This window comes from Hypanus sabinus, chromosome 1, assembly GCF_030144855.1.
Source record: "Hypanus sabinus isolate sHypSab1 chromosome 1, sHypSab1.hap1, whole genome shotgun sequence".
Classification (NCBI taxonomy): domain Eukaryota; kingdom Metazoa; phylum Chordata; class Chondrichthyes; order Myliobatiformes; family Dasyatidae; genus Hypanus; species Hypanus sabinus.
The window spans coordinates 92,633,732-92,658,994 of record NC_082706.1 but is presented as its reverse complement, the minus strand read 5'-3'; the positions used below and the strand labels follow the sequence as shown (position 1 = coordinate 92,658,994).

The following is a 25,263-nucleotide window of genomic DNA, read 5'->3' as shown; positions in this document are numbered from 1 at the left end:
TTATTTTTGGTTTGCTGCTGGCGGCAAATTTAAGTTTGGCGTTTTTCATAAATACAAGAAGGACTCAAATAGACGTTGAGTATTTTACTTAAAAGTAACCTTCAACCCAACGTCTTTTTTTCGGAGTTCAAAATGTTTTTGTTGCATGCAGAAATGTAATTTCATTTTCTCTGCAGGAGTTCATCAATTTCATAAATGCAACACATTATAGTTTGTTTATACATAGCATAAAGGCAAAACAAAACGTTGTATGCAGTGTTATTTCATTTTAAATGTCAAGCGGGTTTTGCGGCTCCCAGTGTTTTCTTTTCTGTGGGAAACGGGTCCAAGTGGCTCTTTCAGTGGTAAAGGTTGCTGACCCCTGACCTAGATTGTCAACATCAAGAAGTGGACCAGCCTCGCTGCCGGAGATGCAAGAGGTTTGACTGTCGACAGATCACAGTAGAAGAAAGTGGTCGCCAAGGCTCTGGCAGAGTATGGCACATGTTGATGATGAAGAACTCAAGTTTAACAATACAATTAGGAAGTATTAATATCAGTCTTATTGTTAAACAGAATTATCAATCTATGTCCTTCTCCTTCTTAGACAATTCCCTAGAATCGAGGCTGGTTTGTGTTACGATTTCTGATTCTGAGGTGGCCAATGGCAGACTCTTTGCAGATTGGGTAGATGAAGTGTGCCTGATGTAACAATGTGGTAGTTCATGAGGGATGATGATTTCTCCACCACCTTTGTAGGGTATCTATTAGCTCTCAGCACACACCCTCTAGTTTCTCAATTCCATCCAAAATAGTTCTTTTCTACTTGGAAAAGTTGAGAACCAAAGGTACCCAGGAATTAGTGGGGAAGTAGCACATTTTCAAAGAAACTTTCTAAACATTTTTACATCCTATCCATCATCTTCCCTGTAAACTCCTCCAATAAGGGAGCTCACCTCATAACCTTGAACCAATTTACAGATTTATCACATCGGTAACATGATAAAAACTCTTTTGCTTTTTCCCTAGACAAAAAGACCAGTGAAGCATTAGTTTTTACTGATTTCTTTGACCATTGTATGGGATTTTGGGGGGAGAAATAGGTTAAAAAAATCGATTTCCTCCCAAACCTGAGCAGGGCAAGAACGATTTGGAGGTTTCTCATGCTAGTACAGTTAAGTTGCTGTTGAAACTAGAACTTCTGAACAAGAGATCAGACAGGCAGAAGAGAAATTAAAACTGATGGGTGACCTTATAGGGATGTATAAGATCATGAGGGGCATAGATAGGTGAATGCACACAGTTGTTTAATCCTCTGCAAAAGAGAAACAAAAACTAGAGGACATAGGTTTAACATGAAAGGGAAAGATTTAAAAAGGTTCTGAGGGGCAATTTCTTCACACAGATAGTGGGCATATTGAACAAGCTGCCTGAGGAAATGGCTGAGGCAGATACAGTAATAACATTTTTGAAACAGTTGAACAATTCATGGATAGGAATAGCTGAGAGGGAAACGAGTCTGGTTTACGTGGCAATCTCAGTCAGCATGGATGTATTGGACCAAATGGTCTGTTTCTGTGCTTTATTATTCTATGACAGTGAGTAGTTTGTAGAACCACTACAATATACACTCCTGTTTCAATTCTGGTTTTAAATCTGAAATGATACCAAGGAATTTTAAGTGAATGTGTGATGTCAAGTCTCATAGAAGTGGTGTTGTGAGCTGTGTAAAGAATAGCAGATTGACATTTGTTTTTCTAAGTTTTGCTTTTTTAATTTAACATTGTTCAAAACAAACATATTTTTGAGTAACTTGTGTCGATTTTTACCTGGGTATTTGTTGATTTAATTTTACCTTACTCGCTATTTTAAATTAAAAGGTTTGAAATTATTTGAAAATTATAAATGAACAGTTGGATATAATGTTAAATACTCTATTGGATTGAAAAATCCATAACATTAAAAAGGAATATTTTGTTTAATTATTTACCTAAGCACATTATTTGAAGAATAATTCTTACATGCAACTTTGACATCGAACTACAAAATTATATCCTTTAAAACGCCTGTGCATTAACACCTTACGACATAATGTCAGTTTTACCAAGAGATACAAAACTATATAGTGTAATATTGATCATCACTTCTCAGAGTAATGATGAATTCTTGTCTCTGGTTATGCTTTTATTTTAGATGCTGGCTTTAGTTTGCGGCTGAACACAAATAATTCGAACCTTTCATATGTCTATGTTGAGCCTGAACAGCAGCAATATAGATTCAACAGTTTCTAGCTTCACATATTCCAGGAATTCCTGGTATTCCAGGCAGTCCTGGTGGGCCTGAGGGCCCACTGTATCCAATTGGTCCTTGTGGGCCTGGTTCTCCATCTTCAGCAGTTCCCGGATGCCCAGGGTATCCTAAATGACAAGAGAGAGACAATGACTTTCATGTCAATGGGCAAGCTGTAACATTTCCAGAAAAGGTCACCTTTGTGAAGTTCTGTATGGTAACTTTATTTTATTCAGAGATACAACATGAAACAGCCCTTTGAGCCATGCTGCCCAGCAATCACTCAATTTAACCCCAATCACAGGACAATGACCAATTAACCTACTAACCGGTACGTCTTTCGACTGTAGGAGGAAATTGGAGCACCCAAAAGAAACCAACACACAAGGGAAGGAAATTTGCTTAGAGAGGATGCCAGAATTGAACTCTGAATGCCACACCCTGAACTGTAATTTTGTCATGCTAACAGCTGTAGTACCATGACACCCTACTTGATTTGAAAGTGAATAAGCCCGGAAAACTCAGAATTCCAACCAAAAAATGTTGTGACTCATATCAATATCAGACGTCCCATTTAACCAAAAACTATTCAACACACATGATTCTGGTGATGATGAGGCATACAGGAGTGAGATAGATCACATGGTTGAGTGGTGTCATAACAACAACCTCGCGCTCAACATCAAGGAATTGATTCTGGACTTCAGGAAGTCAAGGAAACACACCCCAGTCTTCATCAAGGGATCAGCCGGAGAAATGGCGAGCAATTTGAAGTTCCTGAAGATCTATCCTGGGCCCAACATAATGATGCTATTACAAGGCAGCTACATTTTGTTAGGAGTTTGAGGAGACTTGGCATGACACCAAAGGATCTCGGAAATTTCTACAGATGTACTGTGGAGAGCATTCCAGCTGTTGCATCATCATCTGGTATGGAGGGGCCATTGCACAGGATCAGAATAACCTGCAAATTCAGCCAGATCCATCATAAGCAGTAGCCTCCCCATCTTCAAAAGGGGATGCCTCAAAAAAGCATCAACCATCATTAAGAACCCCTATTGCCCAGTACATGCCATCTTCTCATTGCTACCATCAAGGAGGTGGTATGGGAGCCTGGAGACACACATTCAATATCAATGACACACTGGAACAGCTTCTTTCCCTCCATCATCAGATTTCTGATGGATAAAGAACACCGTCTCAATATTACTTTTGTTCTCCTTTTGCACTACTTATTAATTAATTTTTAAAAATATGTTTATTGTAATTTATTGTTTTTCATTATGCATTGCACAGTACTACTGCTGCAAAACAACATCTCCCATGGTGTATGTCAGTGGTATTAAACCTGATTCTAATTATTTTGATAAAAACACTTCTAACATGTTTTACCTCCCTTCTCATCCAGCCATAGATTCAAACCACAACAGTCCACATGAATGCTCAACACAAAAGACGCTGGAGGTCCAGATAAAGAGTCTCAACCTGAAACGCCGACTGCCTGAGCCTCTAAGTTCCTTCAGTGCCTTCTCCGTTGCTCCAGATTCCAGTACCTGAAGAATGCTCATCTATTTCAAGCGCTACTACTGCTTTGTTCTTCATCACTGGCTCCTGCTTTTCTTTTGAACTCACCACAGCTGTGTTTGTTTGCCATAGTGTTAGCTTGAATATGATTTGATTTCCTATCATCAGAGTCCAACCAATCAGAAACAAATTCTGGCCAGAAATGTTTATTCCCAACTTAAACCATATTTTGGAGAGGCACTTGAAAAATAATAAAATTAGACAGAATCAGGTTTTGCTTTTCAAAGTGTAAGAAAATAAACCTCTGGGTCCTTGTATTCCATCTGCTCCAGGAAGTCCACACCCTTGCACTCCAATTGGACCTTTTTCACCTTTATCTCCTAAAACAGAGGACAATTATGGTTAAATCACAAAAGTGAACCCCAAGAAGGATCTTTATGGAAACCATTCATGTTGAACTTCAAAGCAAGGGTTACCTTTTTGTCCTGGAGCACCTATTGGTCCAGGTAATCCTGTTCTGCCTCTTGGTCCAGGTTTACCAACCAGTCCTGGTCTACCCGAATCACCCTATTGAAACAAGACTTCTATTAATTATAATTAAAATTTTTCCCCTCTCACCTTACACCTGTGCTTTCGAGTATTATACCAGGACAGAAATGTCAAAAGATTATGACCATCTACACCAACCTGAACTGAATCTGCATCACAGGAGCTGTGAGACAATAGACATACTACCTATGCCTGTGTTGAGTCGTGGTGCAGAGTTTCCTGTCTCCAATATTAATGCCTGACCATTCACTACCAACGCTCCAAAACTCAGAGAGAAAATACACAATGCAGGAATCCTGCTGACTAACAGCTTTGGATTGTGTTATAACTTAAAGTATTTAAATTATATTTTGCCTATTTAATATTTATTATATTTTAGTTGCTTGAAGCAATTTCAAAGGTGTTTGGAAGTGTCAGAGACATTCAAGAATTGTTCCAGAGTCTTAGACAGTGGTGAATTTGTGAGCACTACTCATGGGGTGGAATCTACTTAAACTTGTAGGACTCGCCCTTTCCCACCACCTTGTCTGCTGGATGGGCAAAGTCAGCTTGCTAAATCCCTTGAACCTCCAAAGGTGGGAGATGAAGCTAGAACGAGCATAATTCACACCGAACTGTAAAACCCTATTACTGCTTGAGGACTTTAATGGCACCAGACTGCAGATTGCCTGGTTTAATGGATGTTACTCTATTATGTGCTATCACACTTTAAATTCACTTTTGTTTAGATGTTAAGTTTTGTCATGAGTTTTCCAGTGAACACAGTAGGTTTTAAAGGGAACATGGGAAGCAGTGAGCATGGGAAGGAGCCATGTATTGGAACCAGAATCCTATGTGTGTAAAGGAACACAGGAAACTGCGCCTTGTGTGTCAAAGTGAATGCAGGAACCAGAGTGCCAGTTAGTCAGAGCATAGGAAGCAGGACCCTGGTAGTGGATGGGGTGTCAGAATAGCACCAGATGAGCCAAGTGCCACAGGGATTTCCAAATAATCAGACAGCAAAGTATCAGCATCTTACTGTACATGTGAAACACAAACATAACCATAGTGAGTAGGCAGTAACTCACTTGCTGTCCTCGTTCGCCTGGCAAGCCAGGAGAACCAGGGGGTCCTATCAATGTTGCATTTTTGGTCGGGCAGGCCATTGTACAAACCCGTTGGATCAAAGGTGCATAGATGGCTATTTGTTCATTCACTACTCTTTCACACAATTCATAGAGTTGGTCGTCAGGTATTCCTGGACCCTAGAAGAAACACAAATAATTTTTTGATGGTTGGGCAGTTAGTGGATTCTGTAAATACAAACAAACAGATATTGTGCTTTGAAAACTGGCAGGTTCTTCGGTTTTCAAATCAATTGCACTTCTGCTACAATAACCAGAGATGTACGTTAAAAATATTTTACCTTAAACTGTACTGCCGAAAGAAGAATGTATTTTTTTCTCTTTCAATTAACTCATCACAAAATAACCTCATTAGTGCATCACAATGAAATTAATGGATTTCTGACTAAATACAAATTCCTCATAAACTAGAAAAATAAATACAATCATTTTTGAAGAAACTCTATCAATATACAATGCATTTTTGAGTAGTTGTCCCCTTTTCCCCCACCCACCCATGTCTTACATTCTTGTGTCATCCTTTTTGAAATTAATGGGTTGCAACTACTACTATTTCTACACAGATAACAGCAGATTTTTTTTCAGAGAACACTAAGGAATAAGGTATTTTTACTTGTGTGTATATACATTCAAGTGCAAAGCACTACATCATATAAATGCTTAATGGGAGAAGTTCTTTGTGGGTGAGTTGGTCAATTTTAAAGATATGTTGACCCCATGTTTTTGTTTCAGTGAGCTTAAGCCAGCACTGCATTCTTTAATTCACATTTCCATCTCATTAATTTTCCAAGCACTTACACTTATGAGTAAAACTTTTGAAGTAAGAATATCTAATCTTTTTCCAATTACATAAAACTCAAATCATGATCTTCTTTACTGTTGACCTCAACTGTTGGCAAGGTGTCACTTAGCATCTCAGTACCAGAATACTTTTATTTATCACAGGCAACCTTGATCCTAGGATCAACTTTGGAGGGAGATTCCTTTGCTTTCTGGATTAAAATCAAAGGTTGAAAAATCAGTAACGAATAGCCAAAAGGGAGAAAAACAACCACATTAAAATAGACAGTTTACGAGCAACAATTTGATGTACTAAATTCTTAGAGTTTTTAAATTTTAGTTTATTTATTTTACCAGCAGAACAAAAATTACCTTGTACTGCAACTGGATTGTACTTCAAGTGAATGGGAAAAAGTCTGATTGGTTCATCAAATAAGATTTAGCTATCAGTTAAATCTGGCCATGCTGCAATAGTTAATATGTAGTTAATGTGTACTCCTCATTAAAAAAGTAGATGTAAAATAATTTTTCATGTAAAATAGAATCTGACAAGTGCAGCAGAGTTTCTTGAAATAAGCCAAAATGAACTTTTGTTAAATTGAGCATAGGCTAGTCAACTGATCAGGGCAGTGTGTATATGCAGCCTGATTTCCTCAACTAAACACTGTTAAAGAATAATATTATACTTTAAAATAAAGGAATCAGGAAACCTTGGAAGAGCCTGAACATTATCGTTTGATGAAGACAGATTAAGCAGAATGTTATTCATTTTCTGACAGTTCGTGTGACACGCTTTTGAACATACATGTGCTCCTACAGGCCCCGGCTCCCCTCTTGGTCCAGGTACACCAGTCTGTCCTACAGGCCCTGGGAATCCAGGTGGTCCAGGTACTCCAGGTACACCTCGACTGCCTGCTGTTCCAATGCCTCCTGGTGGACCATGTATGCCAGGCTAAATCAAAACAAAGATTTACTGCAACTTAACTGTCAAAAACATATACAAACCATAAGTGGAGTTCAGCTGTAAACATCTGATCATTTACTGCTACTGTAGTATTTATTTTCAGCTGTAAAAGAGCTTTAGGATTCCTTAACTACACTTCCTATATGTTTTAGGAATCCTTAACTACAGATTCAAATGATAAACTATTTTCTAGTCTACAGCAACAAGTCTATGGAGACTTGGAAATATGGAGAGGTCCTTACAAGAAATACATTCAGAAGCAATTTCTTACCCTCTACAATCAGATTTTTGAACAGTCCACAAACCCATGAATACTATCACATTATTCCTCCTTTTCACTATTTTAAAGTTATAATATTTTGTGTCTCATACTTATGCAGCAAAACACCAAAATTTAATGATCAACATCAGTGACAATAAACCTGATTCTCATATTGCATTGTTTCTGCTGCTGAGTTTGAGAGTCTGTACAGATCTTCTAGCTAGGTTACAGAACCTGGGTGCTTCAAATTCATTTCGTCTGATTCAAATACAAGTCTAAAGCCTCCACAAGATCAAAATGGAAGCTATCCCTTAAAGTGCACCTTCTACACTGGAATGCCTACACTCCTAGTCAACCTTTTTCTTAAATCTATCCTGAATTCTCAGTTCAGTTCCAATTCCCCACATTGCTCTCAGCTGCCCCAAATTTCAACTATGTACACTGAAACTCTGCTTGCCACAGCCATCTAAATTTTATGTTTAATCCTCTGAAAGTTTCTGTCCCTTTAATGACTTGGTTCTTCTATTTACTTCCTTCCAAAGTGCCTTCTATTGAGCACGTGAAGCTCCAGTTAATCGTGTCTTTCCTCTGACAGCTGAAAACTATTTTGATTCTGGCCTTTATAAAGCCTGAGAGTGAAGCAGTCAGAGCTGTACACAATAGCCCAGCTGTCAGTTGAGCAGAGATACCACCCTCACCAAGCTGAATCGTCCATATTCCACCATGGCTTGCACAGTGACCCCTCACACAGTTTGGAAATGGAGAGGGGTAAGCATCAAATGTAGATCACTCGATAAATTGTCATGTGCACAAGTATGGTGAGGTACAAATACATTGAAAACATGATTGCAGCAGCACCAGTACAGCCAATGCAGAATACAACTTATACATTAATTATACAGGACTGTGAAGGAAAAAGACACATTTTTCAAGAAGGTAATCCACCCATGCAGTACAGAGAGAATGGAAAGCATGTAAAATATTGCATTTCTTTGATAAATGTGGTGCACTGCTGGGTGACTCAGGTTCAAGTCTATGTCCCCTCTTTCTGAAATTGGGAACTAACAGCCCATATTAACCTGGTGCCATCAAATTCTGAAATTGGAATTCAAGTTATAGACATACACCATGTCAATATTGTGAGGCCCTATGACATTCCTGCCTCTAATACAACTGAGTTTTCCTTAATAATGCATTAAGTTTACTTTATTTCTTCTTGATAAAACATGCAATAAGGATTTTCTGCAGCATTTTTCTAAGCATTTTGCAAGTCAAATGGGAACTAAGACATCCCTCTAAACTATTTAATGATCAGAATACACAACTAACCCATGTTCACTTTACAAGTGACAAAGTAACTCCTTCCAATAGTTTCAGCACCCAGGCAGTGATACCCTTACTCGGTTGGACACATCAGCACAAGGTCAAACAGATTCACCAGGATGATGGGTATTCTAAAGGCTTACAAAATTAAGAGTTGCATAGATAGAACAGAGCGGACACTAGCACACTATTGGTGCCGTTTTTCTCTCCCAGGTAGAGAACTAGATGGAACAGAGTTGAAGTTTAATGGAGATCATCAGGGTAAATCTTTCCAGGCAGAGGATGGAATGGCTGCTAGAGGTAGAGGAGGATGCAAATAATATTACACCATTTAAAAAGTATTTGGAGAGACACTTGGGTATGAAAAGATGTGGTTAAATGGGAGTAGCATATATAGGCATCAGAGTCAGCATAGATAAAGTGGGCTGATGGGAAAAGATTATCTGTCACATAATTCTGTGTTTCTAGATGGAAATGGGGGTATACGTCTTACATCTGTAGAGGGACAAGAGGCTTATAGGCAACAACCAGAAGATAATAGAAGAGGTTAGCAGCGGAAGGCGATGTCAGAGTAAATTTTTATTATCTAAGTACAAATATGTCACCAAATACAACCCTGAGATTCATTTTCTTGTGGGCCTACTCTGCAAATCTATAGAATAGTAACTATAACAGGAACACTGAAAGATCAACCAGAGTGCAAATATAAACAAGTAGTAATAAATAATGAGATAGAGTCATTAAAGTGAGGTCATTGGATGTAGGAACATTTCAATGATGGGTCAAGTCAATGTAGTTATTCAATTTTATTCAAGATCCTGATGATTTCATTTCAAGCTCAGAGAGCCTGTACACTGTTCCACTTTACGTCAATAAGCTCACATGAGCAGATGAGGTAAGAATATCTCTCAAATCCCTGCAATGAGCCTAAAATCACCAACACCCCACGTTGCTCACTAACCCTCAATCTGTCATTTAGTGTTATTACCCTGCACATGTGCATTGCATCACCAGACTTAGCACTGGTTTGACCTCACTTCTTGCACATATCAACCAAGATGGCTGGGTACTCTGAAACATTATCCACCTGGTCACAAGTTAAGATGGTGCAAAACAAAAGGCAGCAGAGGCAAAGCTTGCCTGAATGTCCTAATCCCCTCAAAGGACACCATGTTGGGTACTATTGGCAAAAACGTGACTAAAACTGCAGTGATTTGTTCATATCCATCTTGTTCTCTAGATTCTCTTCTGATTTATAAAATGCTTCTATTAATTTCTCCTCCCCAAACACAAACCTACTAACCATCTCATTACCACTGAATCTTTTTCTTTTCTGTGCAATTTTTTGCCCAGTGGCAACATGTGCACACTGAATTTTATATATAAATGTATTCATTTTAACAGCGAGAAAAACATTGTCAATAAGAACTTAAGAGCTTTTGCACATTGTCCATATTTGATTTGCTTGCTAAATGACAATTTAAAAAGTCAAGTTTCCAAATACCTCTTTACTTCTTTCTTTTTGCAAATTCGCCAAATGAGGTAGAGGGTGACGACCTTTTGTGCGCAGTTTAAATTCCTTTCTGTGTATTGCAAATAATGTGTGCACACACACCCACATAACTTAGAGGGAACATTGACTAGCAGCCATGAACATCAATTCTTGACAATTCAGATAATATTACAGATGGGGAACTGGGTTCCCATGGCTGGATAACAAAGTCAAAGTCAAGTGTATTGTCTTATGCACAAGAACATTAGTGCATAGGTGTAATTAAAAACTTAGTTGCAGATGAATCACAAACAAGTGTTCTATTGGACGCATAACAGAAGTGCCTGGGAAATTGTGGTGCGAGGTAAAGATTTGGAAGGACAACCTACAGAATATCATCTACAACAAAATGCTTGATGCACTGGGAAGTCTGACCAAAATCTTGAGTTCAATATCAGGGAGTGGAGCAGCCCTGGGACAGAATATACAACCCAGGACATGGATGCTACAGCCGGCTTTGTTTGCACATCAGGAACCAATGACTATGTAGTATCTGATGGTCAATCTTGTAGCTTTCATTCCAGCAGCAACAGTCACCCAGTGTCTGAAAGCTCCAGAAAAATTCAGGCTGCTTCCATGGCTATAGAGTGGAACTTGTAGGTTTTCACAGCACTCTGCCATCCAACAGGCTACTGGAAAATGGTAGTAGTCAGGAAAAGGTATTAGTGTAGATTTTAAATCATGTGCTAAGTCTCATTAAGATAGTGATAGGACTGATGCCAGATTCTCCACAAGTAAGTGCAGACATCATCCTGGAATCCTGATTTCCCAATATGGAATCTGGATACCTTCTGTCCTCGAACAATCCCTCCCCTCTTGTTCACTGAATCCTATAAGAAAGAGGTTTCATAGGAGTAAAACTCTTGGTACCTCAGATCTGTCCTGCCAGTCATTAGTAATAGAAAGCAGTATGACCGTGATTAATCTGCCCCAGGGCTCCTCTCTTCTGTGCCAGCTCCCTAAACTTTCAAAAAAATGTATCTACTTCCTTGTTAAAAGCCCTAAAAAATCTAACCTTCACAATCCTTTAATTACAGTAACATTATGTATAAGTTACTACACTGCCAGCTAGAGTTCTGGATCACAGATCTAGAGATATGGCAGCTGGGGAGCTTAAGAGTAGCTGTATAAATAAGATTTCTTTCTAAATGCCAAGCCTGGGGAACTGACTTTGAAACTACCCGTTGTCATGGAAACACACGGTGGTGAACTACATATACCTGTCTGGACACGCCCCCCTGCTGACTGCTCCTGTGGCTCCTCCCACAGACCCCGGTATAAAGGCGATTGAGGCCTGAGCCCGGCCTCTCAGTCTCCAGGATGTAGTATGGTGGTCACTCACTGCTTGTTCCTTCTTCCAGTCAATAAAAGCCGATATCTCGCCTTCACGTCTCAGAGTGAGTTATTGATGGTGCATCACACACTTCAGGAATTCTGCAGCTCTTACTCATTCTGACCCATCAGTGAGGTTGACTATTAACTGCCTGCTCTATTCAGGGGCAATTAGGGATGGGCTGCAAATCACATCTGTGATTGAACAATAAAAAAAAATCCTTTACAATAATTTACTGTATACTTATCATCTTCCTCCGGCATATTGACTGGATTCCACTCCTTGTATATTCGAACAAAATGAAATTCTGTTACTATGTGTAACTATCTCCAAGGCACAATTTAATTATCACAAGACTAAACTATCATGTAAATTAATACAGTATGTTGGACTTCCCATTTGTATAAAGCCATGTAATGGATACAAATACTGAGGAAAAGTTACTCACATTTCTATTCATTTAGTTTAATCTACCTTTTTGTTTGGAGTTTGCATGTGGGCCAGAAATGCATGCCAGTTTAGACTTACATGAAAAATAGTCTCAGTAATATGATCTATATAATAATGGTTTTGTGTAGTTGCAGAACTCATTCTTCTTTTCAGATAAAATGGGCAGATAGATTACAAGAACGCAGTATAAACAGCACTGTGATGAAATTTGTAGCAAGATTTTGCAAATATTTTGAATGTGTTTTCCTGTCCTCAGCTCATCAGGAGATGGGGGGGGGGGGGAATTTCTGCAGCATTAGGGAATGCCCAGGTGAGTAAATACAATATAAAGATCTCTCTTCTCAGGTAAGTAGAGCAGATTCTTTTTCCTTGATCAGTACCCATGGGAGCATATGTGGATGTACTCAAGGAAATGTTGTGGAAATAGATGTACTCAAGGAAATGTGTCAGTTGTTAAGAGAGTGCTTGCTTGGGGTTCTGGAGAAGTTTGTCTCTTTGAGGCAAGGAAAGGGTGGTAGGGTGAAGGATCCATGGTTGACAAGGGATGTGGAATATCTAGTCAAGAAAAACAAGCTTACTTAAGGTTAAGGAAGCAAGGATCAGATATGGTTCTCGAGAGTCACAAGGTAGGAGCTTAAGAATGGATTTAGGAGAGGTAGAAGAAGGGGACATGGGAAGGCCTTGGTGAGTAGGATTAAGGAAAACCCCAAGGCATTCCACATGTATGTGAAGAACAGGGTAATGATTAGATTGTGGGTAGGATTGATCAGGGATGAAGAAGAAACATGTGCTGGAGTTGCAGGAGGTACACAAAATCGCTAATGAATACTTTGCTTCAGTATTCACCAATGAGAAACGCCTTAACGTTTGTAAGAACATCATAAAACAGGCTAACAAGCTAGAACGTGTCTACATTAAGAAACCTCAGGCTTTTCTCTTTGGAAAAAAGGAGGATAACAGGTAACTTGATAGAGGTGTACAAGATAATAAGAGGCACAGATCAATTGGGAAATTTTGTCCCATGGTGGAAACGCCTAATACAAAGGGGCATAATTTTAAGATGATTGATAGATGATTGATTGATTCAAAGGTAAATTCTGTACATGAGAGAGGTAGGTGCATGTACCACTGTACCAGGAGTGGTGGTAGAGGCATATACATTAACATTTGTATAATTTAAGAGGCTCCTAGATAAGCACATGGAAGAGTGGCAGAAACAGAATCCATTGTCTTCAGAAAGAAATTGAAAAAGAGCATTCTGGAATTGATCTCCAAGGGCTGGAGGGAAATGAGTGAATTCATTCAGAGGTGGCCACCCAAACTGCGGATTGAATTATCAAAATACTCCCTCGCCACTCCCACCCCACCCCAACCTTTATCTAAGTGTTGAATTTCCTACTCCAGCTACTTTGGCTGTAAGGTTTTATCCAATTCAACTTTGCAAATGTTGATTTATACAATAAGATAGTGTTTTTTTGGCCCAGAATAGTCACATGCCCAGTGTTATCTAGGCTGGATTTGGAGGGATAATATTACTAGCTTCCCACACCTATGAGACAAGTCATGACAAACTCTATGAATATTTGGCTGGGAAACTACTCAAGCAGACCATCCATTGGTGGTAACTAAAACACTGCAGGTAGAGGTGTTCCCATATGCCCGCTGGCCTTGACTTCCTTGGTGGTAGAGGTCATGGGTTTGTGACGTGTTGTCAGGTTACGCTTGGCAAATGCCATGTTGCATATGGTACATGCCGCTACTGCATTGGACTGATGTTTCATCTGGGGAATTAATGTTCAGAGTTGCAAATAGATTGCCAACTAAAGTGATTGCTTCATCCCAGATAATGGCAAGCATCTTAATTGTTTTTGGATCTGCACAGATACAGGCATGTAAAGAGCATGGATTATGCTCCCGACATATGCTTTGCACATGTTGGAAAAGCCTTAGGGTGTCCAGAAGTTAGTCACTTTCCACAGGATAACCAGTCTCTCACCATCTTTTGTAACTACAGCATTAGTGAGTCTGGTCCAGCTGAGTTTCTTCTCAATACAACTCTAGGCTGTTCATACTTGGGACTTAACAATTTCAAAGTTAAATGGTTACTCTCTCATAGTAGAGTTACAATAACAAATATTACAAAAGGGCAATATTAATAACTCAGAAGAACTATGCTGTTACTTTTATTGGTTGTACCTATCTTGAAAATGTGACTACAAACCTGTCCTTTGTCACCTTTATCACCTTGGTTACCCTACGTAGAAAAAGAAGAATAAATACATGTAAATATGAAAATTTTCAAGCAAAATTATTAACTTTATGTTTAATCTATACAAAATACCTTCTGTCCAGATTTTCCTTTAGCTCCGGTTGCTCCAGACTCACCCTAATAAGAAGATTTGGATTGTAAAGTTACGTTTTTCAAACAGTAAAACAAAATCCTGAACATTCATTCACACAAAGTTGCAGGAAGGCTAACACTCTACCAAAGTTACCCAAGTGTTTGATGAACAAACAGCATGCAAGTCAAGGTCTATTTTGCACATTTTCACTCGCCGTTATACCATGAGGGTACCAGATTTTAGCTGTTCTCCAAAAGTTGGGGGGGAACGAAGATGTTGATGGGTGGTCTATCTCATCTAAATAATTGGTGAATTTTTCCAGAAGTCTGGTAACACATCAGCATTATCTGATAATCTCGCAATCCAACTGGCCAAAGATAGATGATAGCATAAAAAACTGGCAGCATCACACAAATATGATATTGACATGAGATTCAGTGGCAACTGGGATTCCTGAGCATTGACAAGATCTAAAACATTTCTGATCTCAATGGGATCTGTAGGAAAAATAATTAGGAGCGACTGAGAATGTTTTTGAAACATTATTTTGCTTCAATTGACTGTTCACAATTTTGTGTTTTTAGATTTTTTAAAAATTCTAAAACAATGTTCAATGATTTGTTTCACCTTTAAAGGCTTTAAATGTCTCTGAATTCTACAGCCTTCATCACCAGCTCCATAGGTGGTTGGGGCATTCCAGAGATGGGATTTCATCTCAGTGCCATCCAGCCACTATTAGAACCATGCTCTTGTGCAACTGGGTACAAAGGGTCTGGGAGACGGGTACTCCACAGTGGCCCAGGTTAACCCGATGGTCAAAACTCCATTGGAAGACCTGATCCATTATTTTAACACCGGGCCAATATGGCTGACAGATTTCTTTTTTTCACTTTCAATACAGATGTCTTACCTTCTGACCATCAGGACCCATTTCACCTGGCTCACCCTGTAATGAAAAAAAAATAACACAATTGATACTGTTACGAACCCCGTAACTGGATCACTTACCAGCAAAGATAGAGAGGTCTGTTGAAGTCTGATGATACTATTTTTAACAGTATTTATTAGTAAAAATACACAAAAATAGTATCAATGCAAATATACAGATAATATACATCATCAATACTAAATCTAAAAATGTGGGTATAATAATAATCACTAAGAAATAAGCTCTATCGTTGTCTAGGGGATAATGTATTGTCCAATGGAAATATAAAGTTCACTCAGTTCATGCAAGCTGTAGCCTTGGGGATCGCTGTGTTGCAATGGTTGGAGAGAGAGAGAGAAATTTTGGAGAAAAACTTGCCGGCGTTCCTTTTATGATTTCGATCCATCAGGAGTCTCGTTGTCATGGCCTTTCACTTGTGGCCTCTCCTTTAGCTAAACCATTCTTCTGTGATGAGCCCGCCACCCTGGCAAGGGAGGATGCACTCGAGACCCCATCGGCTGTCGCTATTAAACACTGTCACGGGATCTCTAGTGTTTCTCCTGGTGCGTCTAAAGGGGTTGTTCCCCAGACCCTCTTTTATCCTTACTCACGGGGTCTCAGATGTCAATCAGGTTGAGATGATGCAATCCCTCAACCAGACCACTCTGGTCGTCCCCTGAGGGGTTTCAATGAATAGTACAGTACTCAATACACAATTCTGTCTCCAAGAGACAATGGCCATTATCAGTGGTTCCGTTTCGCTGAGGTCAGGACACATTCCAAACCTTGTGTATTCTGGACGTCTCTCTCTCATTTCCTGGGTCCCAGACCCAAATTAATAGCGATCTTGCGATTCCCAAGAAGGAGGGGGCGACTTTGTACCCTTCGGCCCCTCAGAGTTGCTTCACATTCATAACACCCCCTTCCTTCTAAGATTTTTGCCACAGGTAAAAATTAATTAATACAGAGTCTTACAGGATTTCAGAATCTAACACAATACAAAAGAGTTTTTTTTCACTACAGCGTAATACAGTTATGCATTCAATTCAGCATCTAAACAGTTAGCGATTACATTGTCACTTCCTTTAATATCTTAATATCTTAATATCTTGTACCTTAATAAATTCTTGTAGCATCAGACTCCAATTTAATAACTGCCTATTTTTATTCCTTTTCTTCAGCAAACAAAAACTAAAGAGTTGTGATCTTAGCTTACGTGTATATTACAAAAGTTCATGTAAATACTAATCTTTACTTTACTTTCAGACTCAACAGTCAATCTTCCATGGGGGTTGTCTTTATTAGTTACATGCTTCATCGAAATCCCTTAAATCCCTTAAAACCGGATCCTGTTATTTAAAGTGACATCCTGTCAACCCTCGCCCCTTTTCCAGTTAACTCCCACGTTAACTTCCACAATTCCAGTGTGGAATAGGCTTTTGCATGCTCCTTTCATAGGAGTTACTTTATCAATAATGTGTTCCAAACGTAGCCCATTTGCTGAATTTCCACCCAATTCTTTATTTTTAAGCAAGTCATTAGTTTTATCTTCAGGACCCTTCATGCTATTAGTTTTCAGTTTAAACTCTGCAAGTGATCCCTCTTTGTCCAAACAGCATTTCAAATTCTGCCTCTTCACAGCACTCTCTTGAATAACAATAGCACGTGGGGCTCCTTTACATTCCAAATCAACCTGTAATTGATTCGCAGGCACCGTGTTAACAAGCCATTGTCCCTTCAGCCTGGGTTACTGCTTCTAACATCAATCCAGACTTTAGATTTTCTTCATTCAATTTAGGAACTACACTTTTCCCTTTCCCTTCAATAATAATATTCACCTCACCACCTTTTATCTCCTCACTAACTTTTAACACACCTTCGAGCACAAACAACTGGGAATTCTCACTTCCCACTAGTACCACGGTTAACCCTTTCTTCACTGAACCAAGTCCATCTGACCCAAAAGGACTGCATTCCTTTTCAACTGAATCAAATACCTCAGACTTTTCCTGAGTTCCATTACTAGGTTCAGTACCACATGCATCCACATCTTGAACACACTCAAACGGGACATCTGCCTCTTCCAGGCTTTCAATACCCATCCCCTTTTCAAATTCTAAGTTCCCCTGATCCTCCCAGTTACTCTCTGGGCAACTCCCTTCTGAAGTAAGCTCAACCCTGCGGGCTGAAACAACCTCATCTGCCAACCCAGCAGACTTCTTCAAGGTAATGGCATCCTTTTCATCTAGGACTGCCCTCATTTCATTATCGGGAACACACTTAAAATTTTCAACTTCTTCAATCAGTTCTGTCAAACCAGACAGATCATCCATGTCCAACCCTGGACCTTCTAACAGCCTTATCTGTTTCTCATTTTTACTCCGTGCCTCTATAAATCTCCTCCTGGCTAAGGGCAGGTCTACCTCCTCTCCCTTACTCTCTTTCACTTTCCTATTCTCCGATTTACCACCCTCTAACCCCTCTTGGTACAGGGTCGGTAAAAACATCTCAACCAAATCGATACTGGCCTCTTTCTCAGCTGCCTTTCTCGACATGCTGCGAGTGGTCGCGCATGCGGGATAGATCTTGGAATCTAGGGGTGGGACCTCAACACTTACAGGCTGGCTCGGCAGCTCCATGGCCGACCAGACTTCACCACCAGCTAAATCGTTACCCAGAAGGATGTCTACATCAGTTCCCGGAAATTCTGATCGCACCCCTATTTCAACTGGTCCAGATACCAGCTCACAATTTATAATGATCCTATGCAAAGGCACAGCTTCTGTCCCTTTTCCTATGCCTCTCAAAGCTACCTCTCCAGTCTCAAGACCAAAATCTAGCACCATACTGCGAATCAATGACAGCTCAGCTCCAGTGTCTCTCCAGATCTGAACTGGAACTGGTGTGTTTCCCTCTTTCACAGGCACGGTTCCTTCTGAAATAAACTTCTCAGACCCCTCTCATATTCTGTCTACCTGGAGCTTTCTCATCAATTTACTGATCACCACAATACATCTTGTAGGGACTGCTACTCTCCCTTTTCCTACCTCCTTCCTCGGAGCAAGGTACTTAGATGCAATATGACCCACCTTTACACAATTAAAACAGGTCAAGCCAGTACCTCTCCTGCCGTCTTGCCTTTCCTCCTCCTTAATTTTACCACTAGCTCCCGGCTGGACCTCTGCCTCAGCCGGCGGGCTTTCTCTACCGTTCCCTCGGTCTTTCTGGTAACTCTTATTCAAGGAAAACTTTGTCTTGTGGGTTAGGGCATATTCATCTGTGAACCTAGCAAATTCGGAGATGGACTTATTCGGCTTCTCATTCAAATACATCCGGATATCATCCGAAACACAATCTTTAAATTCCTCAATCAGAATTAACTCCCTGAGATGCCAAAAATCCTCTTCCACCATTTCTGCTACACACCAACGGTCCAAGAGCACACCCTTCTCATAGGCAAACTCTGCATACGTCTGATTCCACCCTTTCTTTAAATTTCTGAACTTTTGTCTATAGGCCTCAGGTACCAATTCGTAGGTCCAAAGAATGGCCTCCTTTACTTTCTCATAATTCTCAGACTCCTCCTCCTCCATGGACAATGCTGCATATGCCCGTTGTGCCTTCCCTTTTTAACACACTTTGTAACAATGCCACCCACTGATCTCTGGGCCACTTCTGACTCACTGCCACCTTTTCAAAATGCAAGAATTAACTATCAACATCCGTCTCCTCAAACGGAGGTACTAACCTAAACTCCCGACTAACATTGAAACGCTCCTCTCGGTCTGACCCTTGAGCTCTTCGCTCTTGCCTTAACTTCTCCAGGTCCTTCACATGTTGCCTCTGTTTCTCCTTCTCCTCATACTCCCTCTCCTTTTCGGCTCTCTCCTTCTCTTTTTCGGCCCTTTCCTTCTCTTTTTTGGCCCTTTCCTTCTCTTTTTCAGCTGCTTCCAGCTGTTTTAACTTAATTTCATGCTCCCTCTGCTTCTCAGCTCTTTCCTGCTCTCTTTTCACCTCTAACTCCTTTAGCTGGAGCTCATACTCCCTTTGCTTTTGTTCTGCGTCAGGCCTCAATTTCTCCAACTCTAACTGAGCCGTCCCACTAGCTGGTACCTTTTCAGGGATATTTTCCAATACCTCAGCCGAAAACACATTCTTCACAATATAATACTGAGTTATGGCCCTCTGCACCTCTGGCTTTTTCATTGACAATTTCACCTCTGCGAGGTTTAGTCCTTTCGCAATATTTATCAAGTCCGACTTTGTGGCAGCCTTTAGCGCCTCCAGAGTCGGGTTTTCTATGAATTTGTCTACGTCTATCTTTGCTGGTTTCCTGTCTGGTTACCCGCACAACCAGATCCAAGTTTGGACTTAAAAGCCCGATTCACTGGCCCTCCAATTTGGTATCAAATCCCGGACGAGCCCCCATGTTGTTATGAACCCTGTAACTGGGTCACTTACCAGCAAAGATAGAGAGGTCTGTTGAAGTCTGATGATACTATTTTTAACAGTATTTATTAGTAAAAATACACAAAAATAATATCAATGCAAATATACAGATAATATACGTCGTCAATACTAAATCTAAAAGTGTGGGTATAATAATAATCACTAAGAAATAAGCTCTATCGTTGTCTAGGGGATAATGTATTGTCCGATGGAAATACAAAGTTCACTCAGTTCATGCAGGCTGTAGCTTTTGGGGACCGCTGTGTTGCAATGGTTGGAGAGAGAGAGAGATTTTGGAGAAAAACTTGCCGGCGTTCCTTTTATGATTTCGATCCGTCAGGAGTCTCGTTGTCGTGGCCTTTCACTTGTGGCCTCTCCTTTAGCTAAACCATTCTTTCGTGATGAGCCCGCCACCCTGGCAAGGGAGGATGCACACGAGCCCCCACTGGCTGTCGCTATTAAACGCTGTCACGGGATCTCTAGTGTTTCTCCTGGTGCATCTAAAGGGGTTGTTCCCCAGACCCTCTTTTATCCTTACTCACGGGGTCTCAGATGTCAATCAGGTTGGGATGATGCAATCCTTCAACCAGCCCACTCTGGTTGTCCCCTGAGGGGTTTCAATGAATAGTACAGTACTCAATACACAATTCTGTCTCCAAGAGACAATGGCCATTATCAGTGGTTCCGTTTCGCTGAGGTCAGGACACATTGCAAACCCTGTGTATTCTGGATGTCTCGCTCTCTTTTCCTGGGTCCCAGACCTGAATTAATAGCGATCTTGCGATTCTCAAAAAGGAGGGGGCGACGTTGTACCCTTCGGCCCCTCAGAGTTGCTTCACATTCATAACAATACATATTACAAAAAGAGGTGATTTCTTACCTAGAATGGTCTGAATGGCAAATCCACTTACCTGTAGACCCTTTGCTCCAGAGAATCCTGGTTCTCCAGCTATTCCAGGTTCACCTGAATCACCCTTTAGCCCCTGGTGAACAACAACAAAAAATATCACCTATAAATAGCTCCAGAAAAGTAGCTAGATGAGGTCAACTGTTTGCAAAATTACAAGGTCAATATTTTAAATTGGCTTCTGATGTTCTCTCATCTGCTTATCACCCTCCACACCTGGACCCACCTATTTCCTGCTGGCTCTTGCTCTCCCCTTCCCTCCATCTTTTTATAAGGGTTGTCTCCTCTCTATCTTTCAGTCCAGATGAAGGGTCTCAACTCGAAACATCAGCTGTCCATTTCCCTCCGTAAATGCTGCTGAACCACTGAGTTCCTCCAGCAGTTTGTGTGTTGCTCCAGACTCCAGTTTCTGCAGAGTTCCATTTTCAATTTTCACCGGCCTTGGGCCCTCAGGATTCACCATTCTGCCTTATGGGATGGCTGCAGCAGTAAGACTTACTGTTTGAAAGGGTCCATTGGGCAGATGGCAAGTTGGATACCTGATTTAATTTCCTGCTAAACATGTACATCATATCTCCAGGCATTGTGGAAAAGCCCTATTCTAGTATCTGAAGCACAGCTTGTCTCACCAAACATTTTCAAGCTAGAACTTCATTCATAACGATATCATTGAGCTTTCAAGTACTTCTCCATTATGCCACCAAATGGAAGTGCGAAAGGTCACAGAAAATTCAAGGTAGAATAAAATACAACTTACTGGTAAACCACGTGGGCCTTGTGGTCCTCTGGATCCTGGATCTCCTTTCTCCCCCTAGGTACAAATTACAGAAAATGTTTCTCTGGCAAGTCCCACTGATAGACCAATAACTTAACAAAGAGGTCTAAACTGGTGAACTTTAAAAATACTTAAAACACAGCAGAATTAGATACATGAAACTACGTACCTTTGGTCCCATTTGTCCACTTTCCCCTTGTATTCCTGGTATTCCCCGTGGGCCCTGACATCAAAAAATAAGATCTTTTTATTTTCTCTTGTATATTTCCCTTTAAAAAATATTTTTTTAATAATTTCAGCTTACATCATTGCCTGGTAAGCCATCACTAGCAGACATTCCAGGAAATCCAAGTGAACCCTGAAGGAAGATGCATAAACAAATTCAGATCTGTGGTGCATAAGTGTTACTGACTCAGTACCCAAAGGTCTCCACTTACCTTTCTGCCTCGAGCCTCCTTACCCCCATTGATGCTGCATATCCCTAAAAGAATAATTTTTAAAAAACAGCATTCTATGAACATGCAACTTATTTTTGCCAGTCAATGGAAAAAATATGCAAAATATTTAAGACCTGCCACCACAGAGGATGAAGTCAATTATTTGTACTGGAGTTGTGAAACAGCTGCAATTCTATTGTACTTAAAGTAAGTGCTCATAATGACCATCAGATGCACTGGCAATGAAAGAGTATGGCTTAACCATGTTTGCTCAAAACTAATTCGATACCTGGATTAGATGAGTAGATTATATACTGCTGATATACTTTGATTTACAAAGTAGTTATGTTGCAGGAATAGAATTTTGATTAGTAAAAATCATACATCAAAAATAAGATATTTCCTATTAGTTTCTAAACTAAATCCTCTGGTTGTATTCCACAGCTTAACAACTCTGGTCAATGAAATCTAAATACTGCAAAATGTTATCTATTAATTCAGATATTCACATCATAGTAAAGGTATTTTTATTTATAAACAATAATATATTGCATATGGAAGATAATTAACTGAATTGAATTGAATTGAATAATATACTGCAGATGCTGGAATCTAGACAAAAAGCAAGCTGCTAGTGGAATTCAGAAAGTTAGGCAGCATCTACAGAGGGAAGTGGACAGTCAATGTTTTGGGTTGAGAAGACTATGTATTCTTTAGATTATTATATATTCCTTTAATAGAGTTTCCAAAACAGATGAAAAAATTGGTAAACTGGTTTACTATTTCCATATATTGCAAGGTACAGCAAACAGCTTGGCTTGCATACCATCCATATACACCATTTCAGTACATCAGTACATAGAGGTTGTACAATATTAAGCAATAAAAGAATCAAATGTTATGGTTACAAAAAAAGTGCGGTGCAGAGACTAAGGTGCATTGCCATGATGACGTAGATTGTGAGGTGAAGAGTCCTTCTCATTGTATTGAGGAACTGTTTAATGAATTTACAACAGGATAGAAGCTGTCCTTGAGCTGGGAGCCTCAGTAGCAAAGCACTTAGCTCAGGGCATTCTGAGGTTTGGAGTTCAATTCCAGTGCTGCCTGTAAGGAGTTTGTATGTTCTCCCCGTGACCAGTGTTCTGGTTTCTTTCCGCAGTCCAAAGACATGCCAGTTAGTTGGTTAGCTGGCCATTGTAAACTGTCTTGTGATTAGGCTTTTGTTAAATAGGTGGGTTGCTAGGCAGTGCAGTTCGCTGGGCCGGAAAATCCTGTTCCGTGTTATATCAGTAAGTATCCCTTGCAAAGGGTGAAACAATTCATAATTATTCAAAGAAAATCAATGAATCCTTTGGCTTTTCTGCCCATCATGTTGATGCTCACCCCTTGAAAGCTCTTTAAATCGTCCCATTTGCCATTCAACATTCCTCAAGTAAATTACAAAAAGTGATATAGTCTGGTGTCCATGTACTCTCTGAATTCCTGAAGCAGATCCTACCAGTCTATAATTCTTTCCTCTTTCACATGACTTGCTTTACCTTTAGTAACTGCTATATGCTGCTTCAATTAATGGCAACAACACTGTAGTGAATTGACTGCTTGAATATGCAGTTTGAGACTACAAAAGCTTACCACATCTCCCAGATCTCTCTCCTCTCCTGAGTACCCTGTCACATGTCAATCAAAGTGGGGGGAAAAAAGATGGCAATTCGGAAAGCTGGCAAATTTAAAAGGGGGAGAACAAGCATTGGTTCAATGAAGTTTACCTCTTTAAACATTCTAACTCTCCTAATATCTTCATTTAATGCTCAGACTTTTCAGCTATATTTTTTTTAAACAACAAGTTGAAACTCTCTAGCCCGCTGCTGAACCATAGAAAATGCTTGACCTCAGAGGTTACTACAAGAACCCGGCATGGAAATGTATGTCTGACCCCTACACTTGCCAGTTAAATCTGCACACACTGTAAGTGGTCTCCTATTGTAACCTGGCAGCTGCAAGCATTGATAGAAGAGATTACTTTGTCGGTTCCAAAGCAAATCCATCAAGTGGCCTCCCGCTGTGAACCAACAGCCTGCAATCATTTCACAAACAAGACAAAATCTGCAGATGCTGAAAATCCAAGCAACACACACAAAATGCTGGAGGAACTCAGCAGGCCAGGCAGCTGCTATTGATAAAAAAGTACCACAGTTGACGTTTTAGGCCGTGACCCTTCAGAAGGACTGGAGCAAAGAAGATGAGGAGTAGACTTAAAAGTTGAGGGAGGGGAGAGAGAAACACAAGGTGATAGGTGAAACTGGAAGGGGGAGGGATGAAGTAAAGAACTGGGAAGTTGATTGGTGAAAGAGTTACAGGACTGAAGAAGCGGGGAGTCCAATAGGAAGGAACAGAAGGCCATGAGAGAAAGAAAAGGGGGAGGAACACCAGAAAGAAGTAACGAACAGGCAAGGAGATAAGGTGAGAGGGGGGAAAGAGGATGGGGAATGCTGAGTGGGGGGCACTTCTTCCATGGCCTTCCGTTCCCTCCTATTGGACTCCCCGTTCTCCAGCCCTGAATCTCTTTCACCAATCAACTTCCCAGTTCTCCATCCCAGTTTCACCTACCACCTTGTGTTTCTCTCTCCCCTCCCCCACCTTTTGAATCTACTCCTCGTCTTTTTTCCCCTCTAGTCCTGCTGAAGGGTCTCGGCTCGAAACGTTGACTGTACTTTTTTCCATAGATGTTGCCTGGCCTGCTGAGTTCCTCCAGCATTTTGTGTGTGTAGCCTGCAATCATTGTGAGTTTTCTGTAGAGATTTTGTGTTTATTTTGTTTTCACTTAAGTTCCACAAGAGTGAAATTGTTATTCTGTACTTCAAATTTTCTCTGGACAAAAACACCTTATTAATCAGAGGGTAAAGGCCAGAGTGGTTCAAGCTGACAGGAATGCAACAGCAACTCAAATAACCACGTGTTACAGCAGTAGCATGCAGAAGAACATCTCTGAAGTGGATGGGCTATAACAGCAGAAGACATAGAAACATAGAAAATAGGTGCAGGAGTAGGCCATTCGGCCCTTTGAGCCTGCACCGCCATTCAGTATGATCATGACCATGACCATATACTCAGTAGTCACTTTATTAGGCACAGGAGGTAACGAATAAAGTGCCCACTGAGTTTATAGTACCTAGGAAAATATCTCCCTAAACTCCACTACTATTTAGCAACACTAGGGCCACTCTGAAGAACTTGCAATAAAAATGACTTTGTGTTTTTTGTTCAAATTATTTTTCTTTCTTATAAAAATTGTGTAC

At 40.3% G+C, this 25,263-nt stretch overlaps 1 protein-coding gene across 2 annotated transcripts in view; it reads right to left on the bottom strand.

Moving 5' to 3' along the window:
- LOC132395545 (collagen alpha-1(IX) chain-like) overlaps positions 1–25,263 on the bottom strand; it is a 49,634-nt gene continuing 24,371 nt past the window's right edge. Inside the window, exons 7-18 of one of the 2 annotated variants that reach the window (XM_059972322.1) lie at positions 21,835–21,888; positions 21,700–21,753; positions 21,513–21,566; positions 20,760–20,831; positions 15,382–15,417; positions 14,471–14,515; positions 14,351–14,383; positions 7,051–7,197; positions 5,409–5,585; positions 4,269–4,359; positions 4,095–4,172; positions 1–2,396 (exon numbers count right to left, since the gene is read on the bottom strand). In XM_059972322.1, coding sequence (XP_059828305.1) covers positions 2,257–2,396; positions 4,095–4,172; positions 4,269–4,359; positions 5,409–5,585; positions 7,051–7,197; positions 14,351–14,383; positions 14,471–14,515; positions 15,382–15,417; positions 20,760–20,831; positions 21,513–21,566; positions 21,700–21,753; positions 21,835–21,888 — 981 coding nt within the window. In that variant the 3' untranslated portion in view covers positions 1–2,256. Of the gene's footprint in view, positions 2,397–4,094; positions 4,173–4,268; positions 4,360–5,408; positions 5,586–6,263; positions 6,458–7,050; positions 7,198–14,350; positions 14,384–14,470; positions 14,516–15,381; positions 15,418–20,759; positions 20,832–21,512; positions 21,567–21,699; positions 21,754–21,834; positions 21,889–25,263 lie in introns of those variants that run through there. The other variant, XR_009512665.1, reaches the window with a different exon arrangement.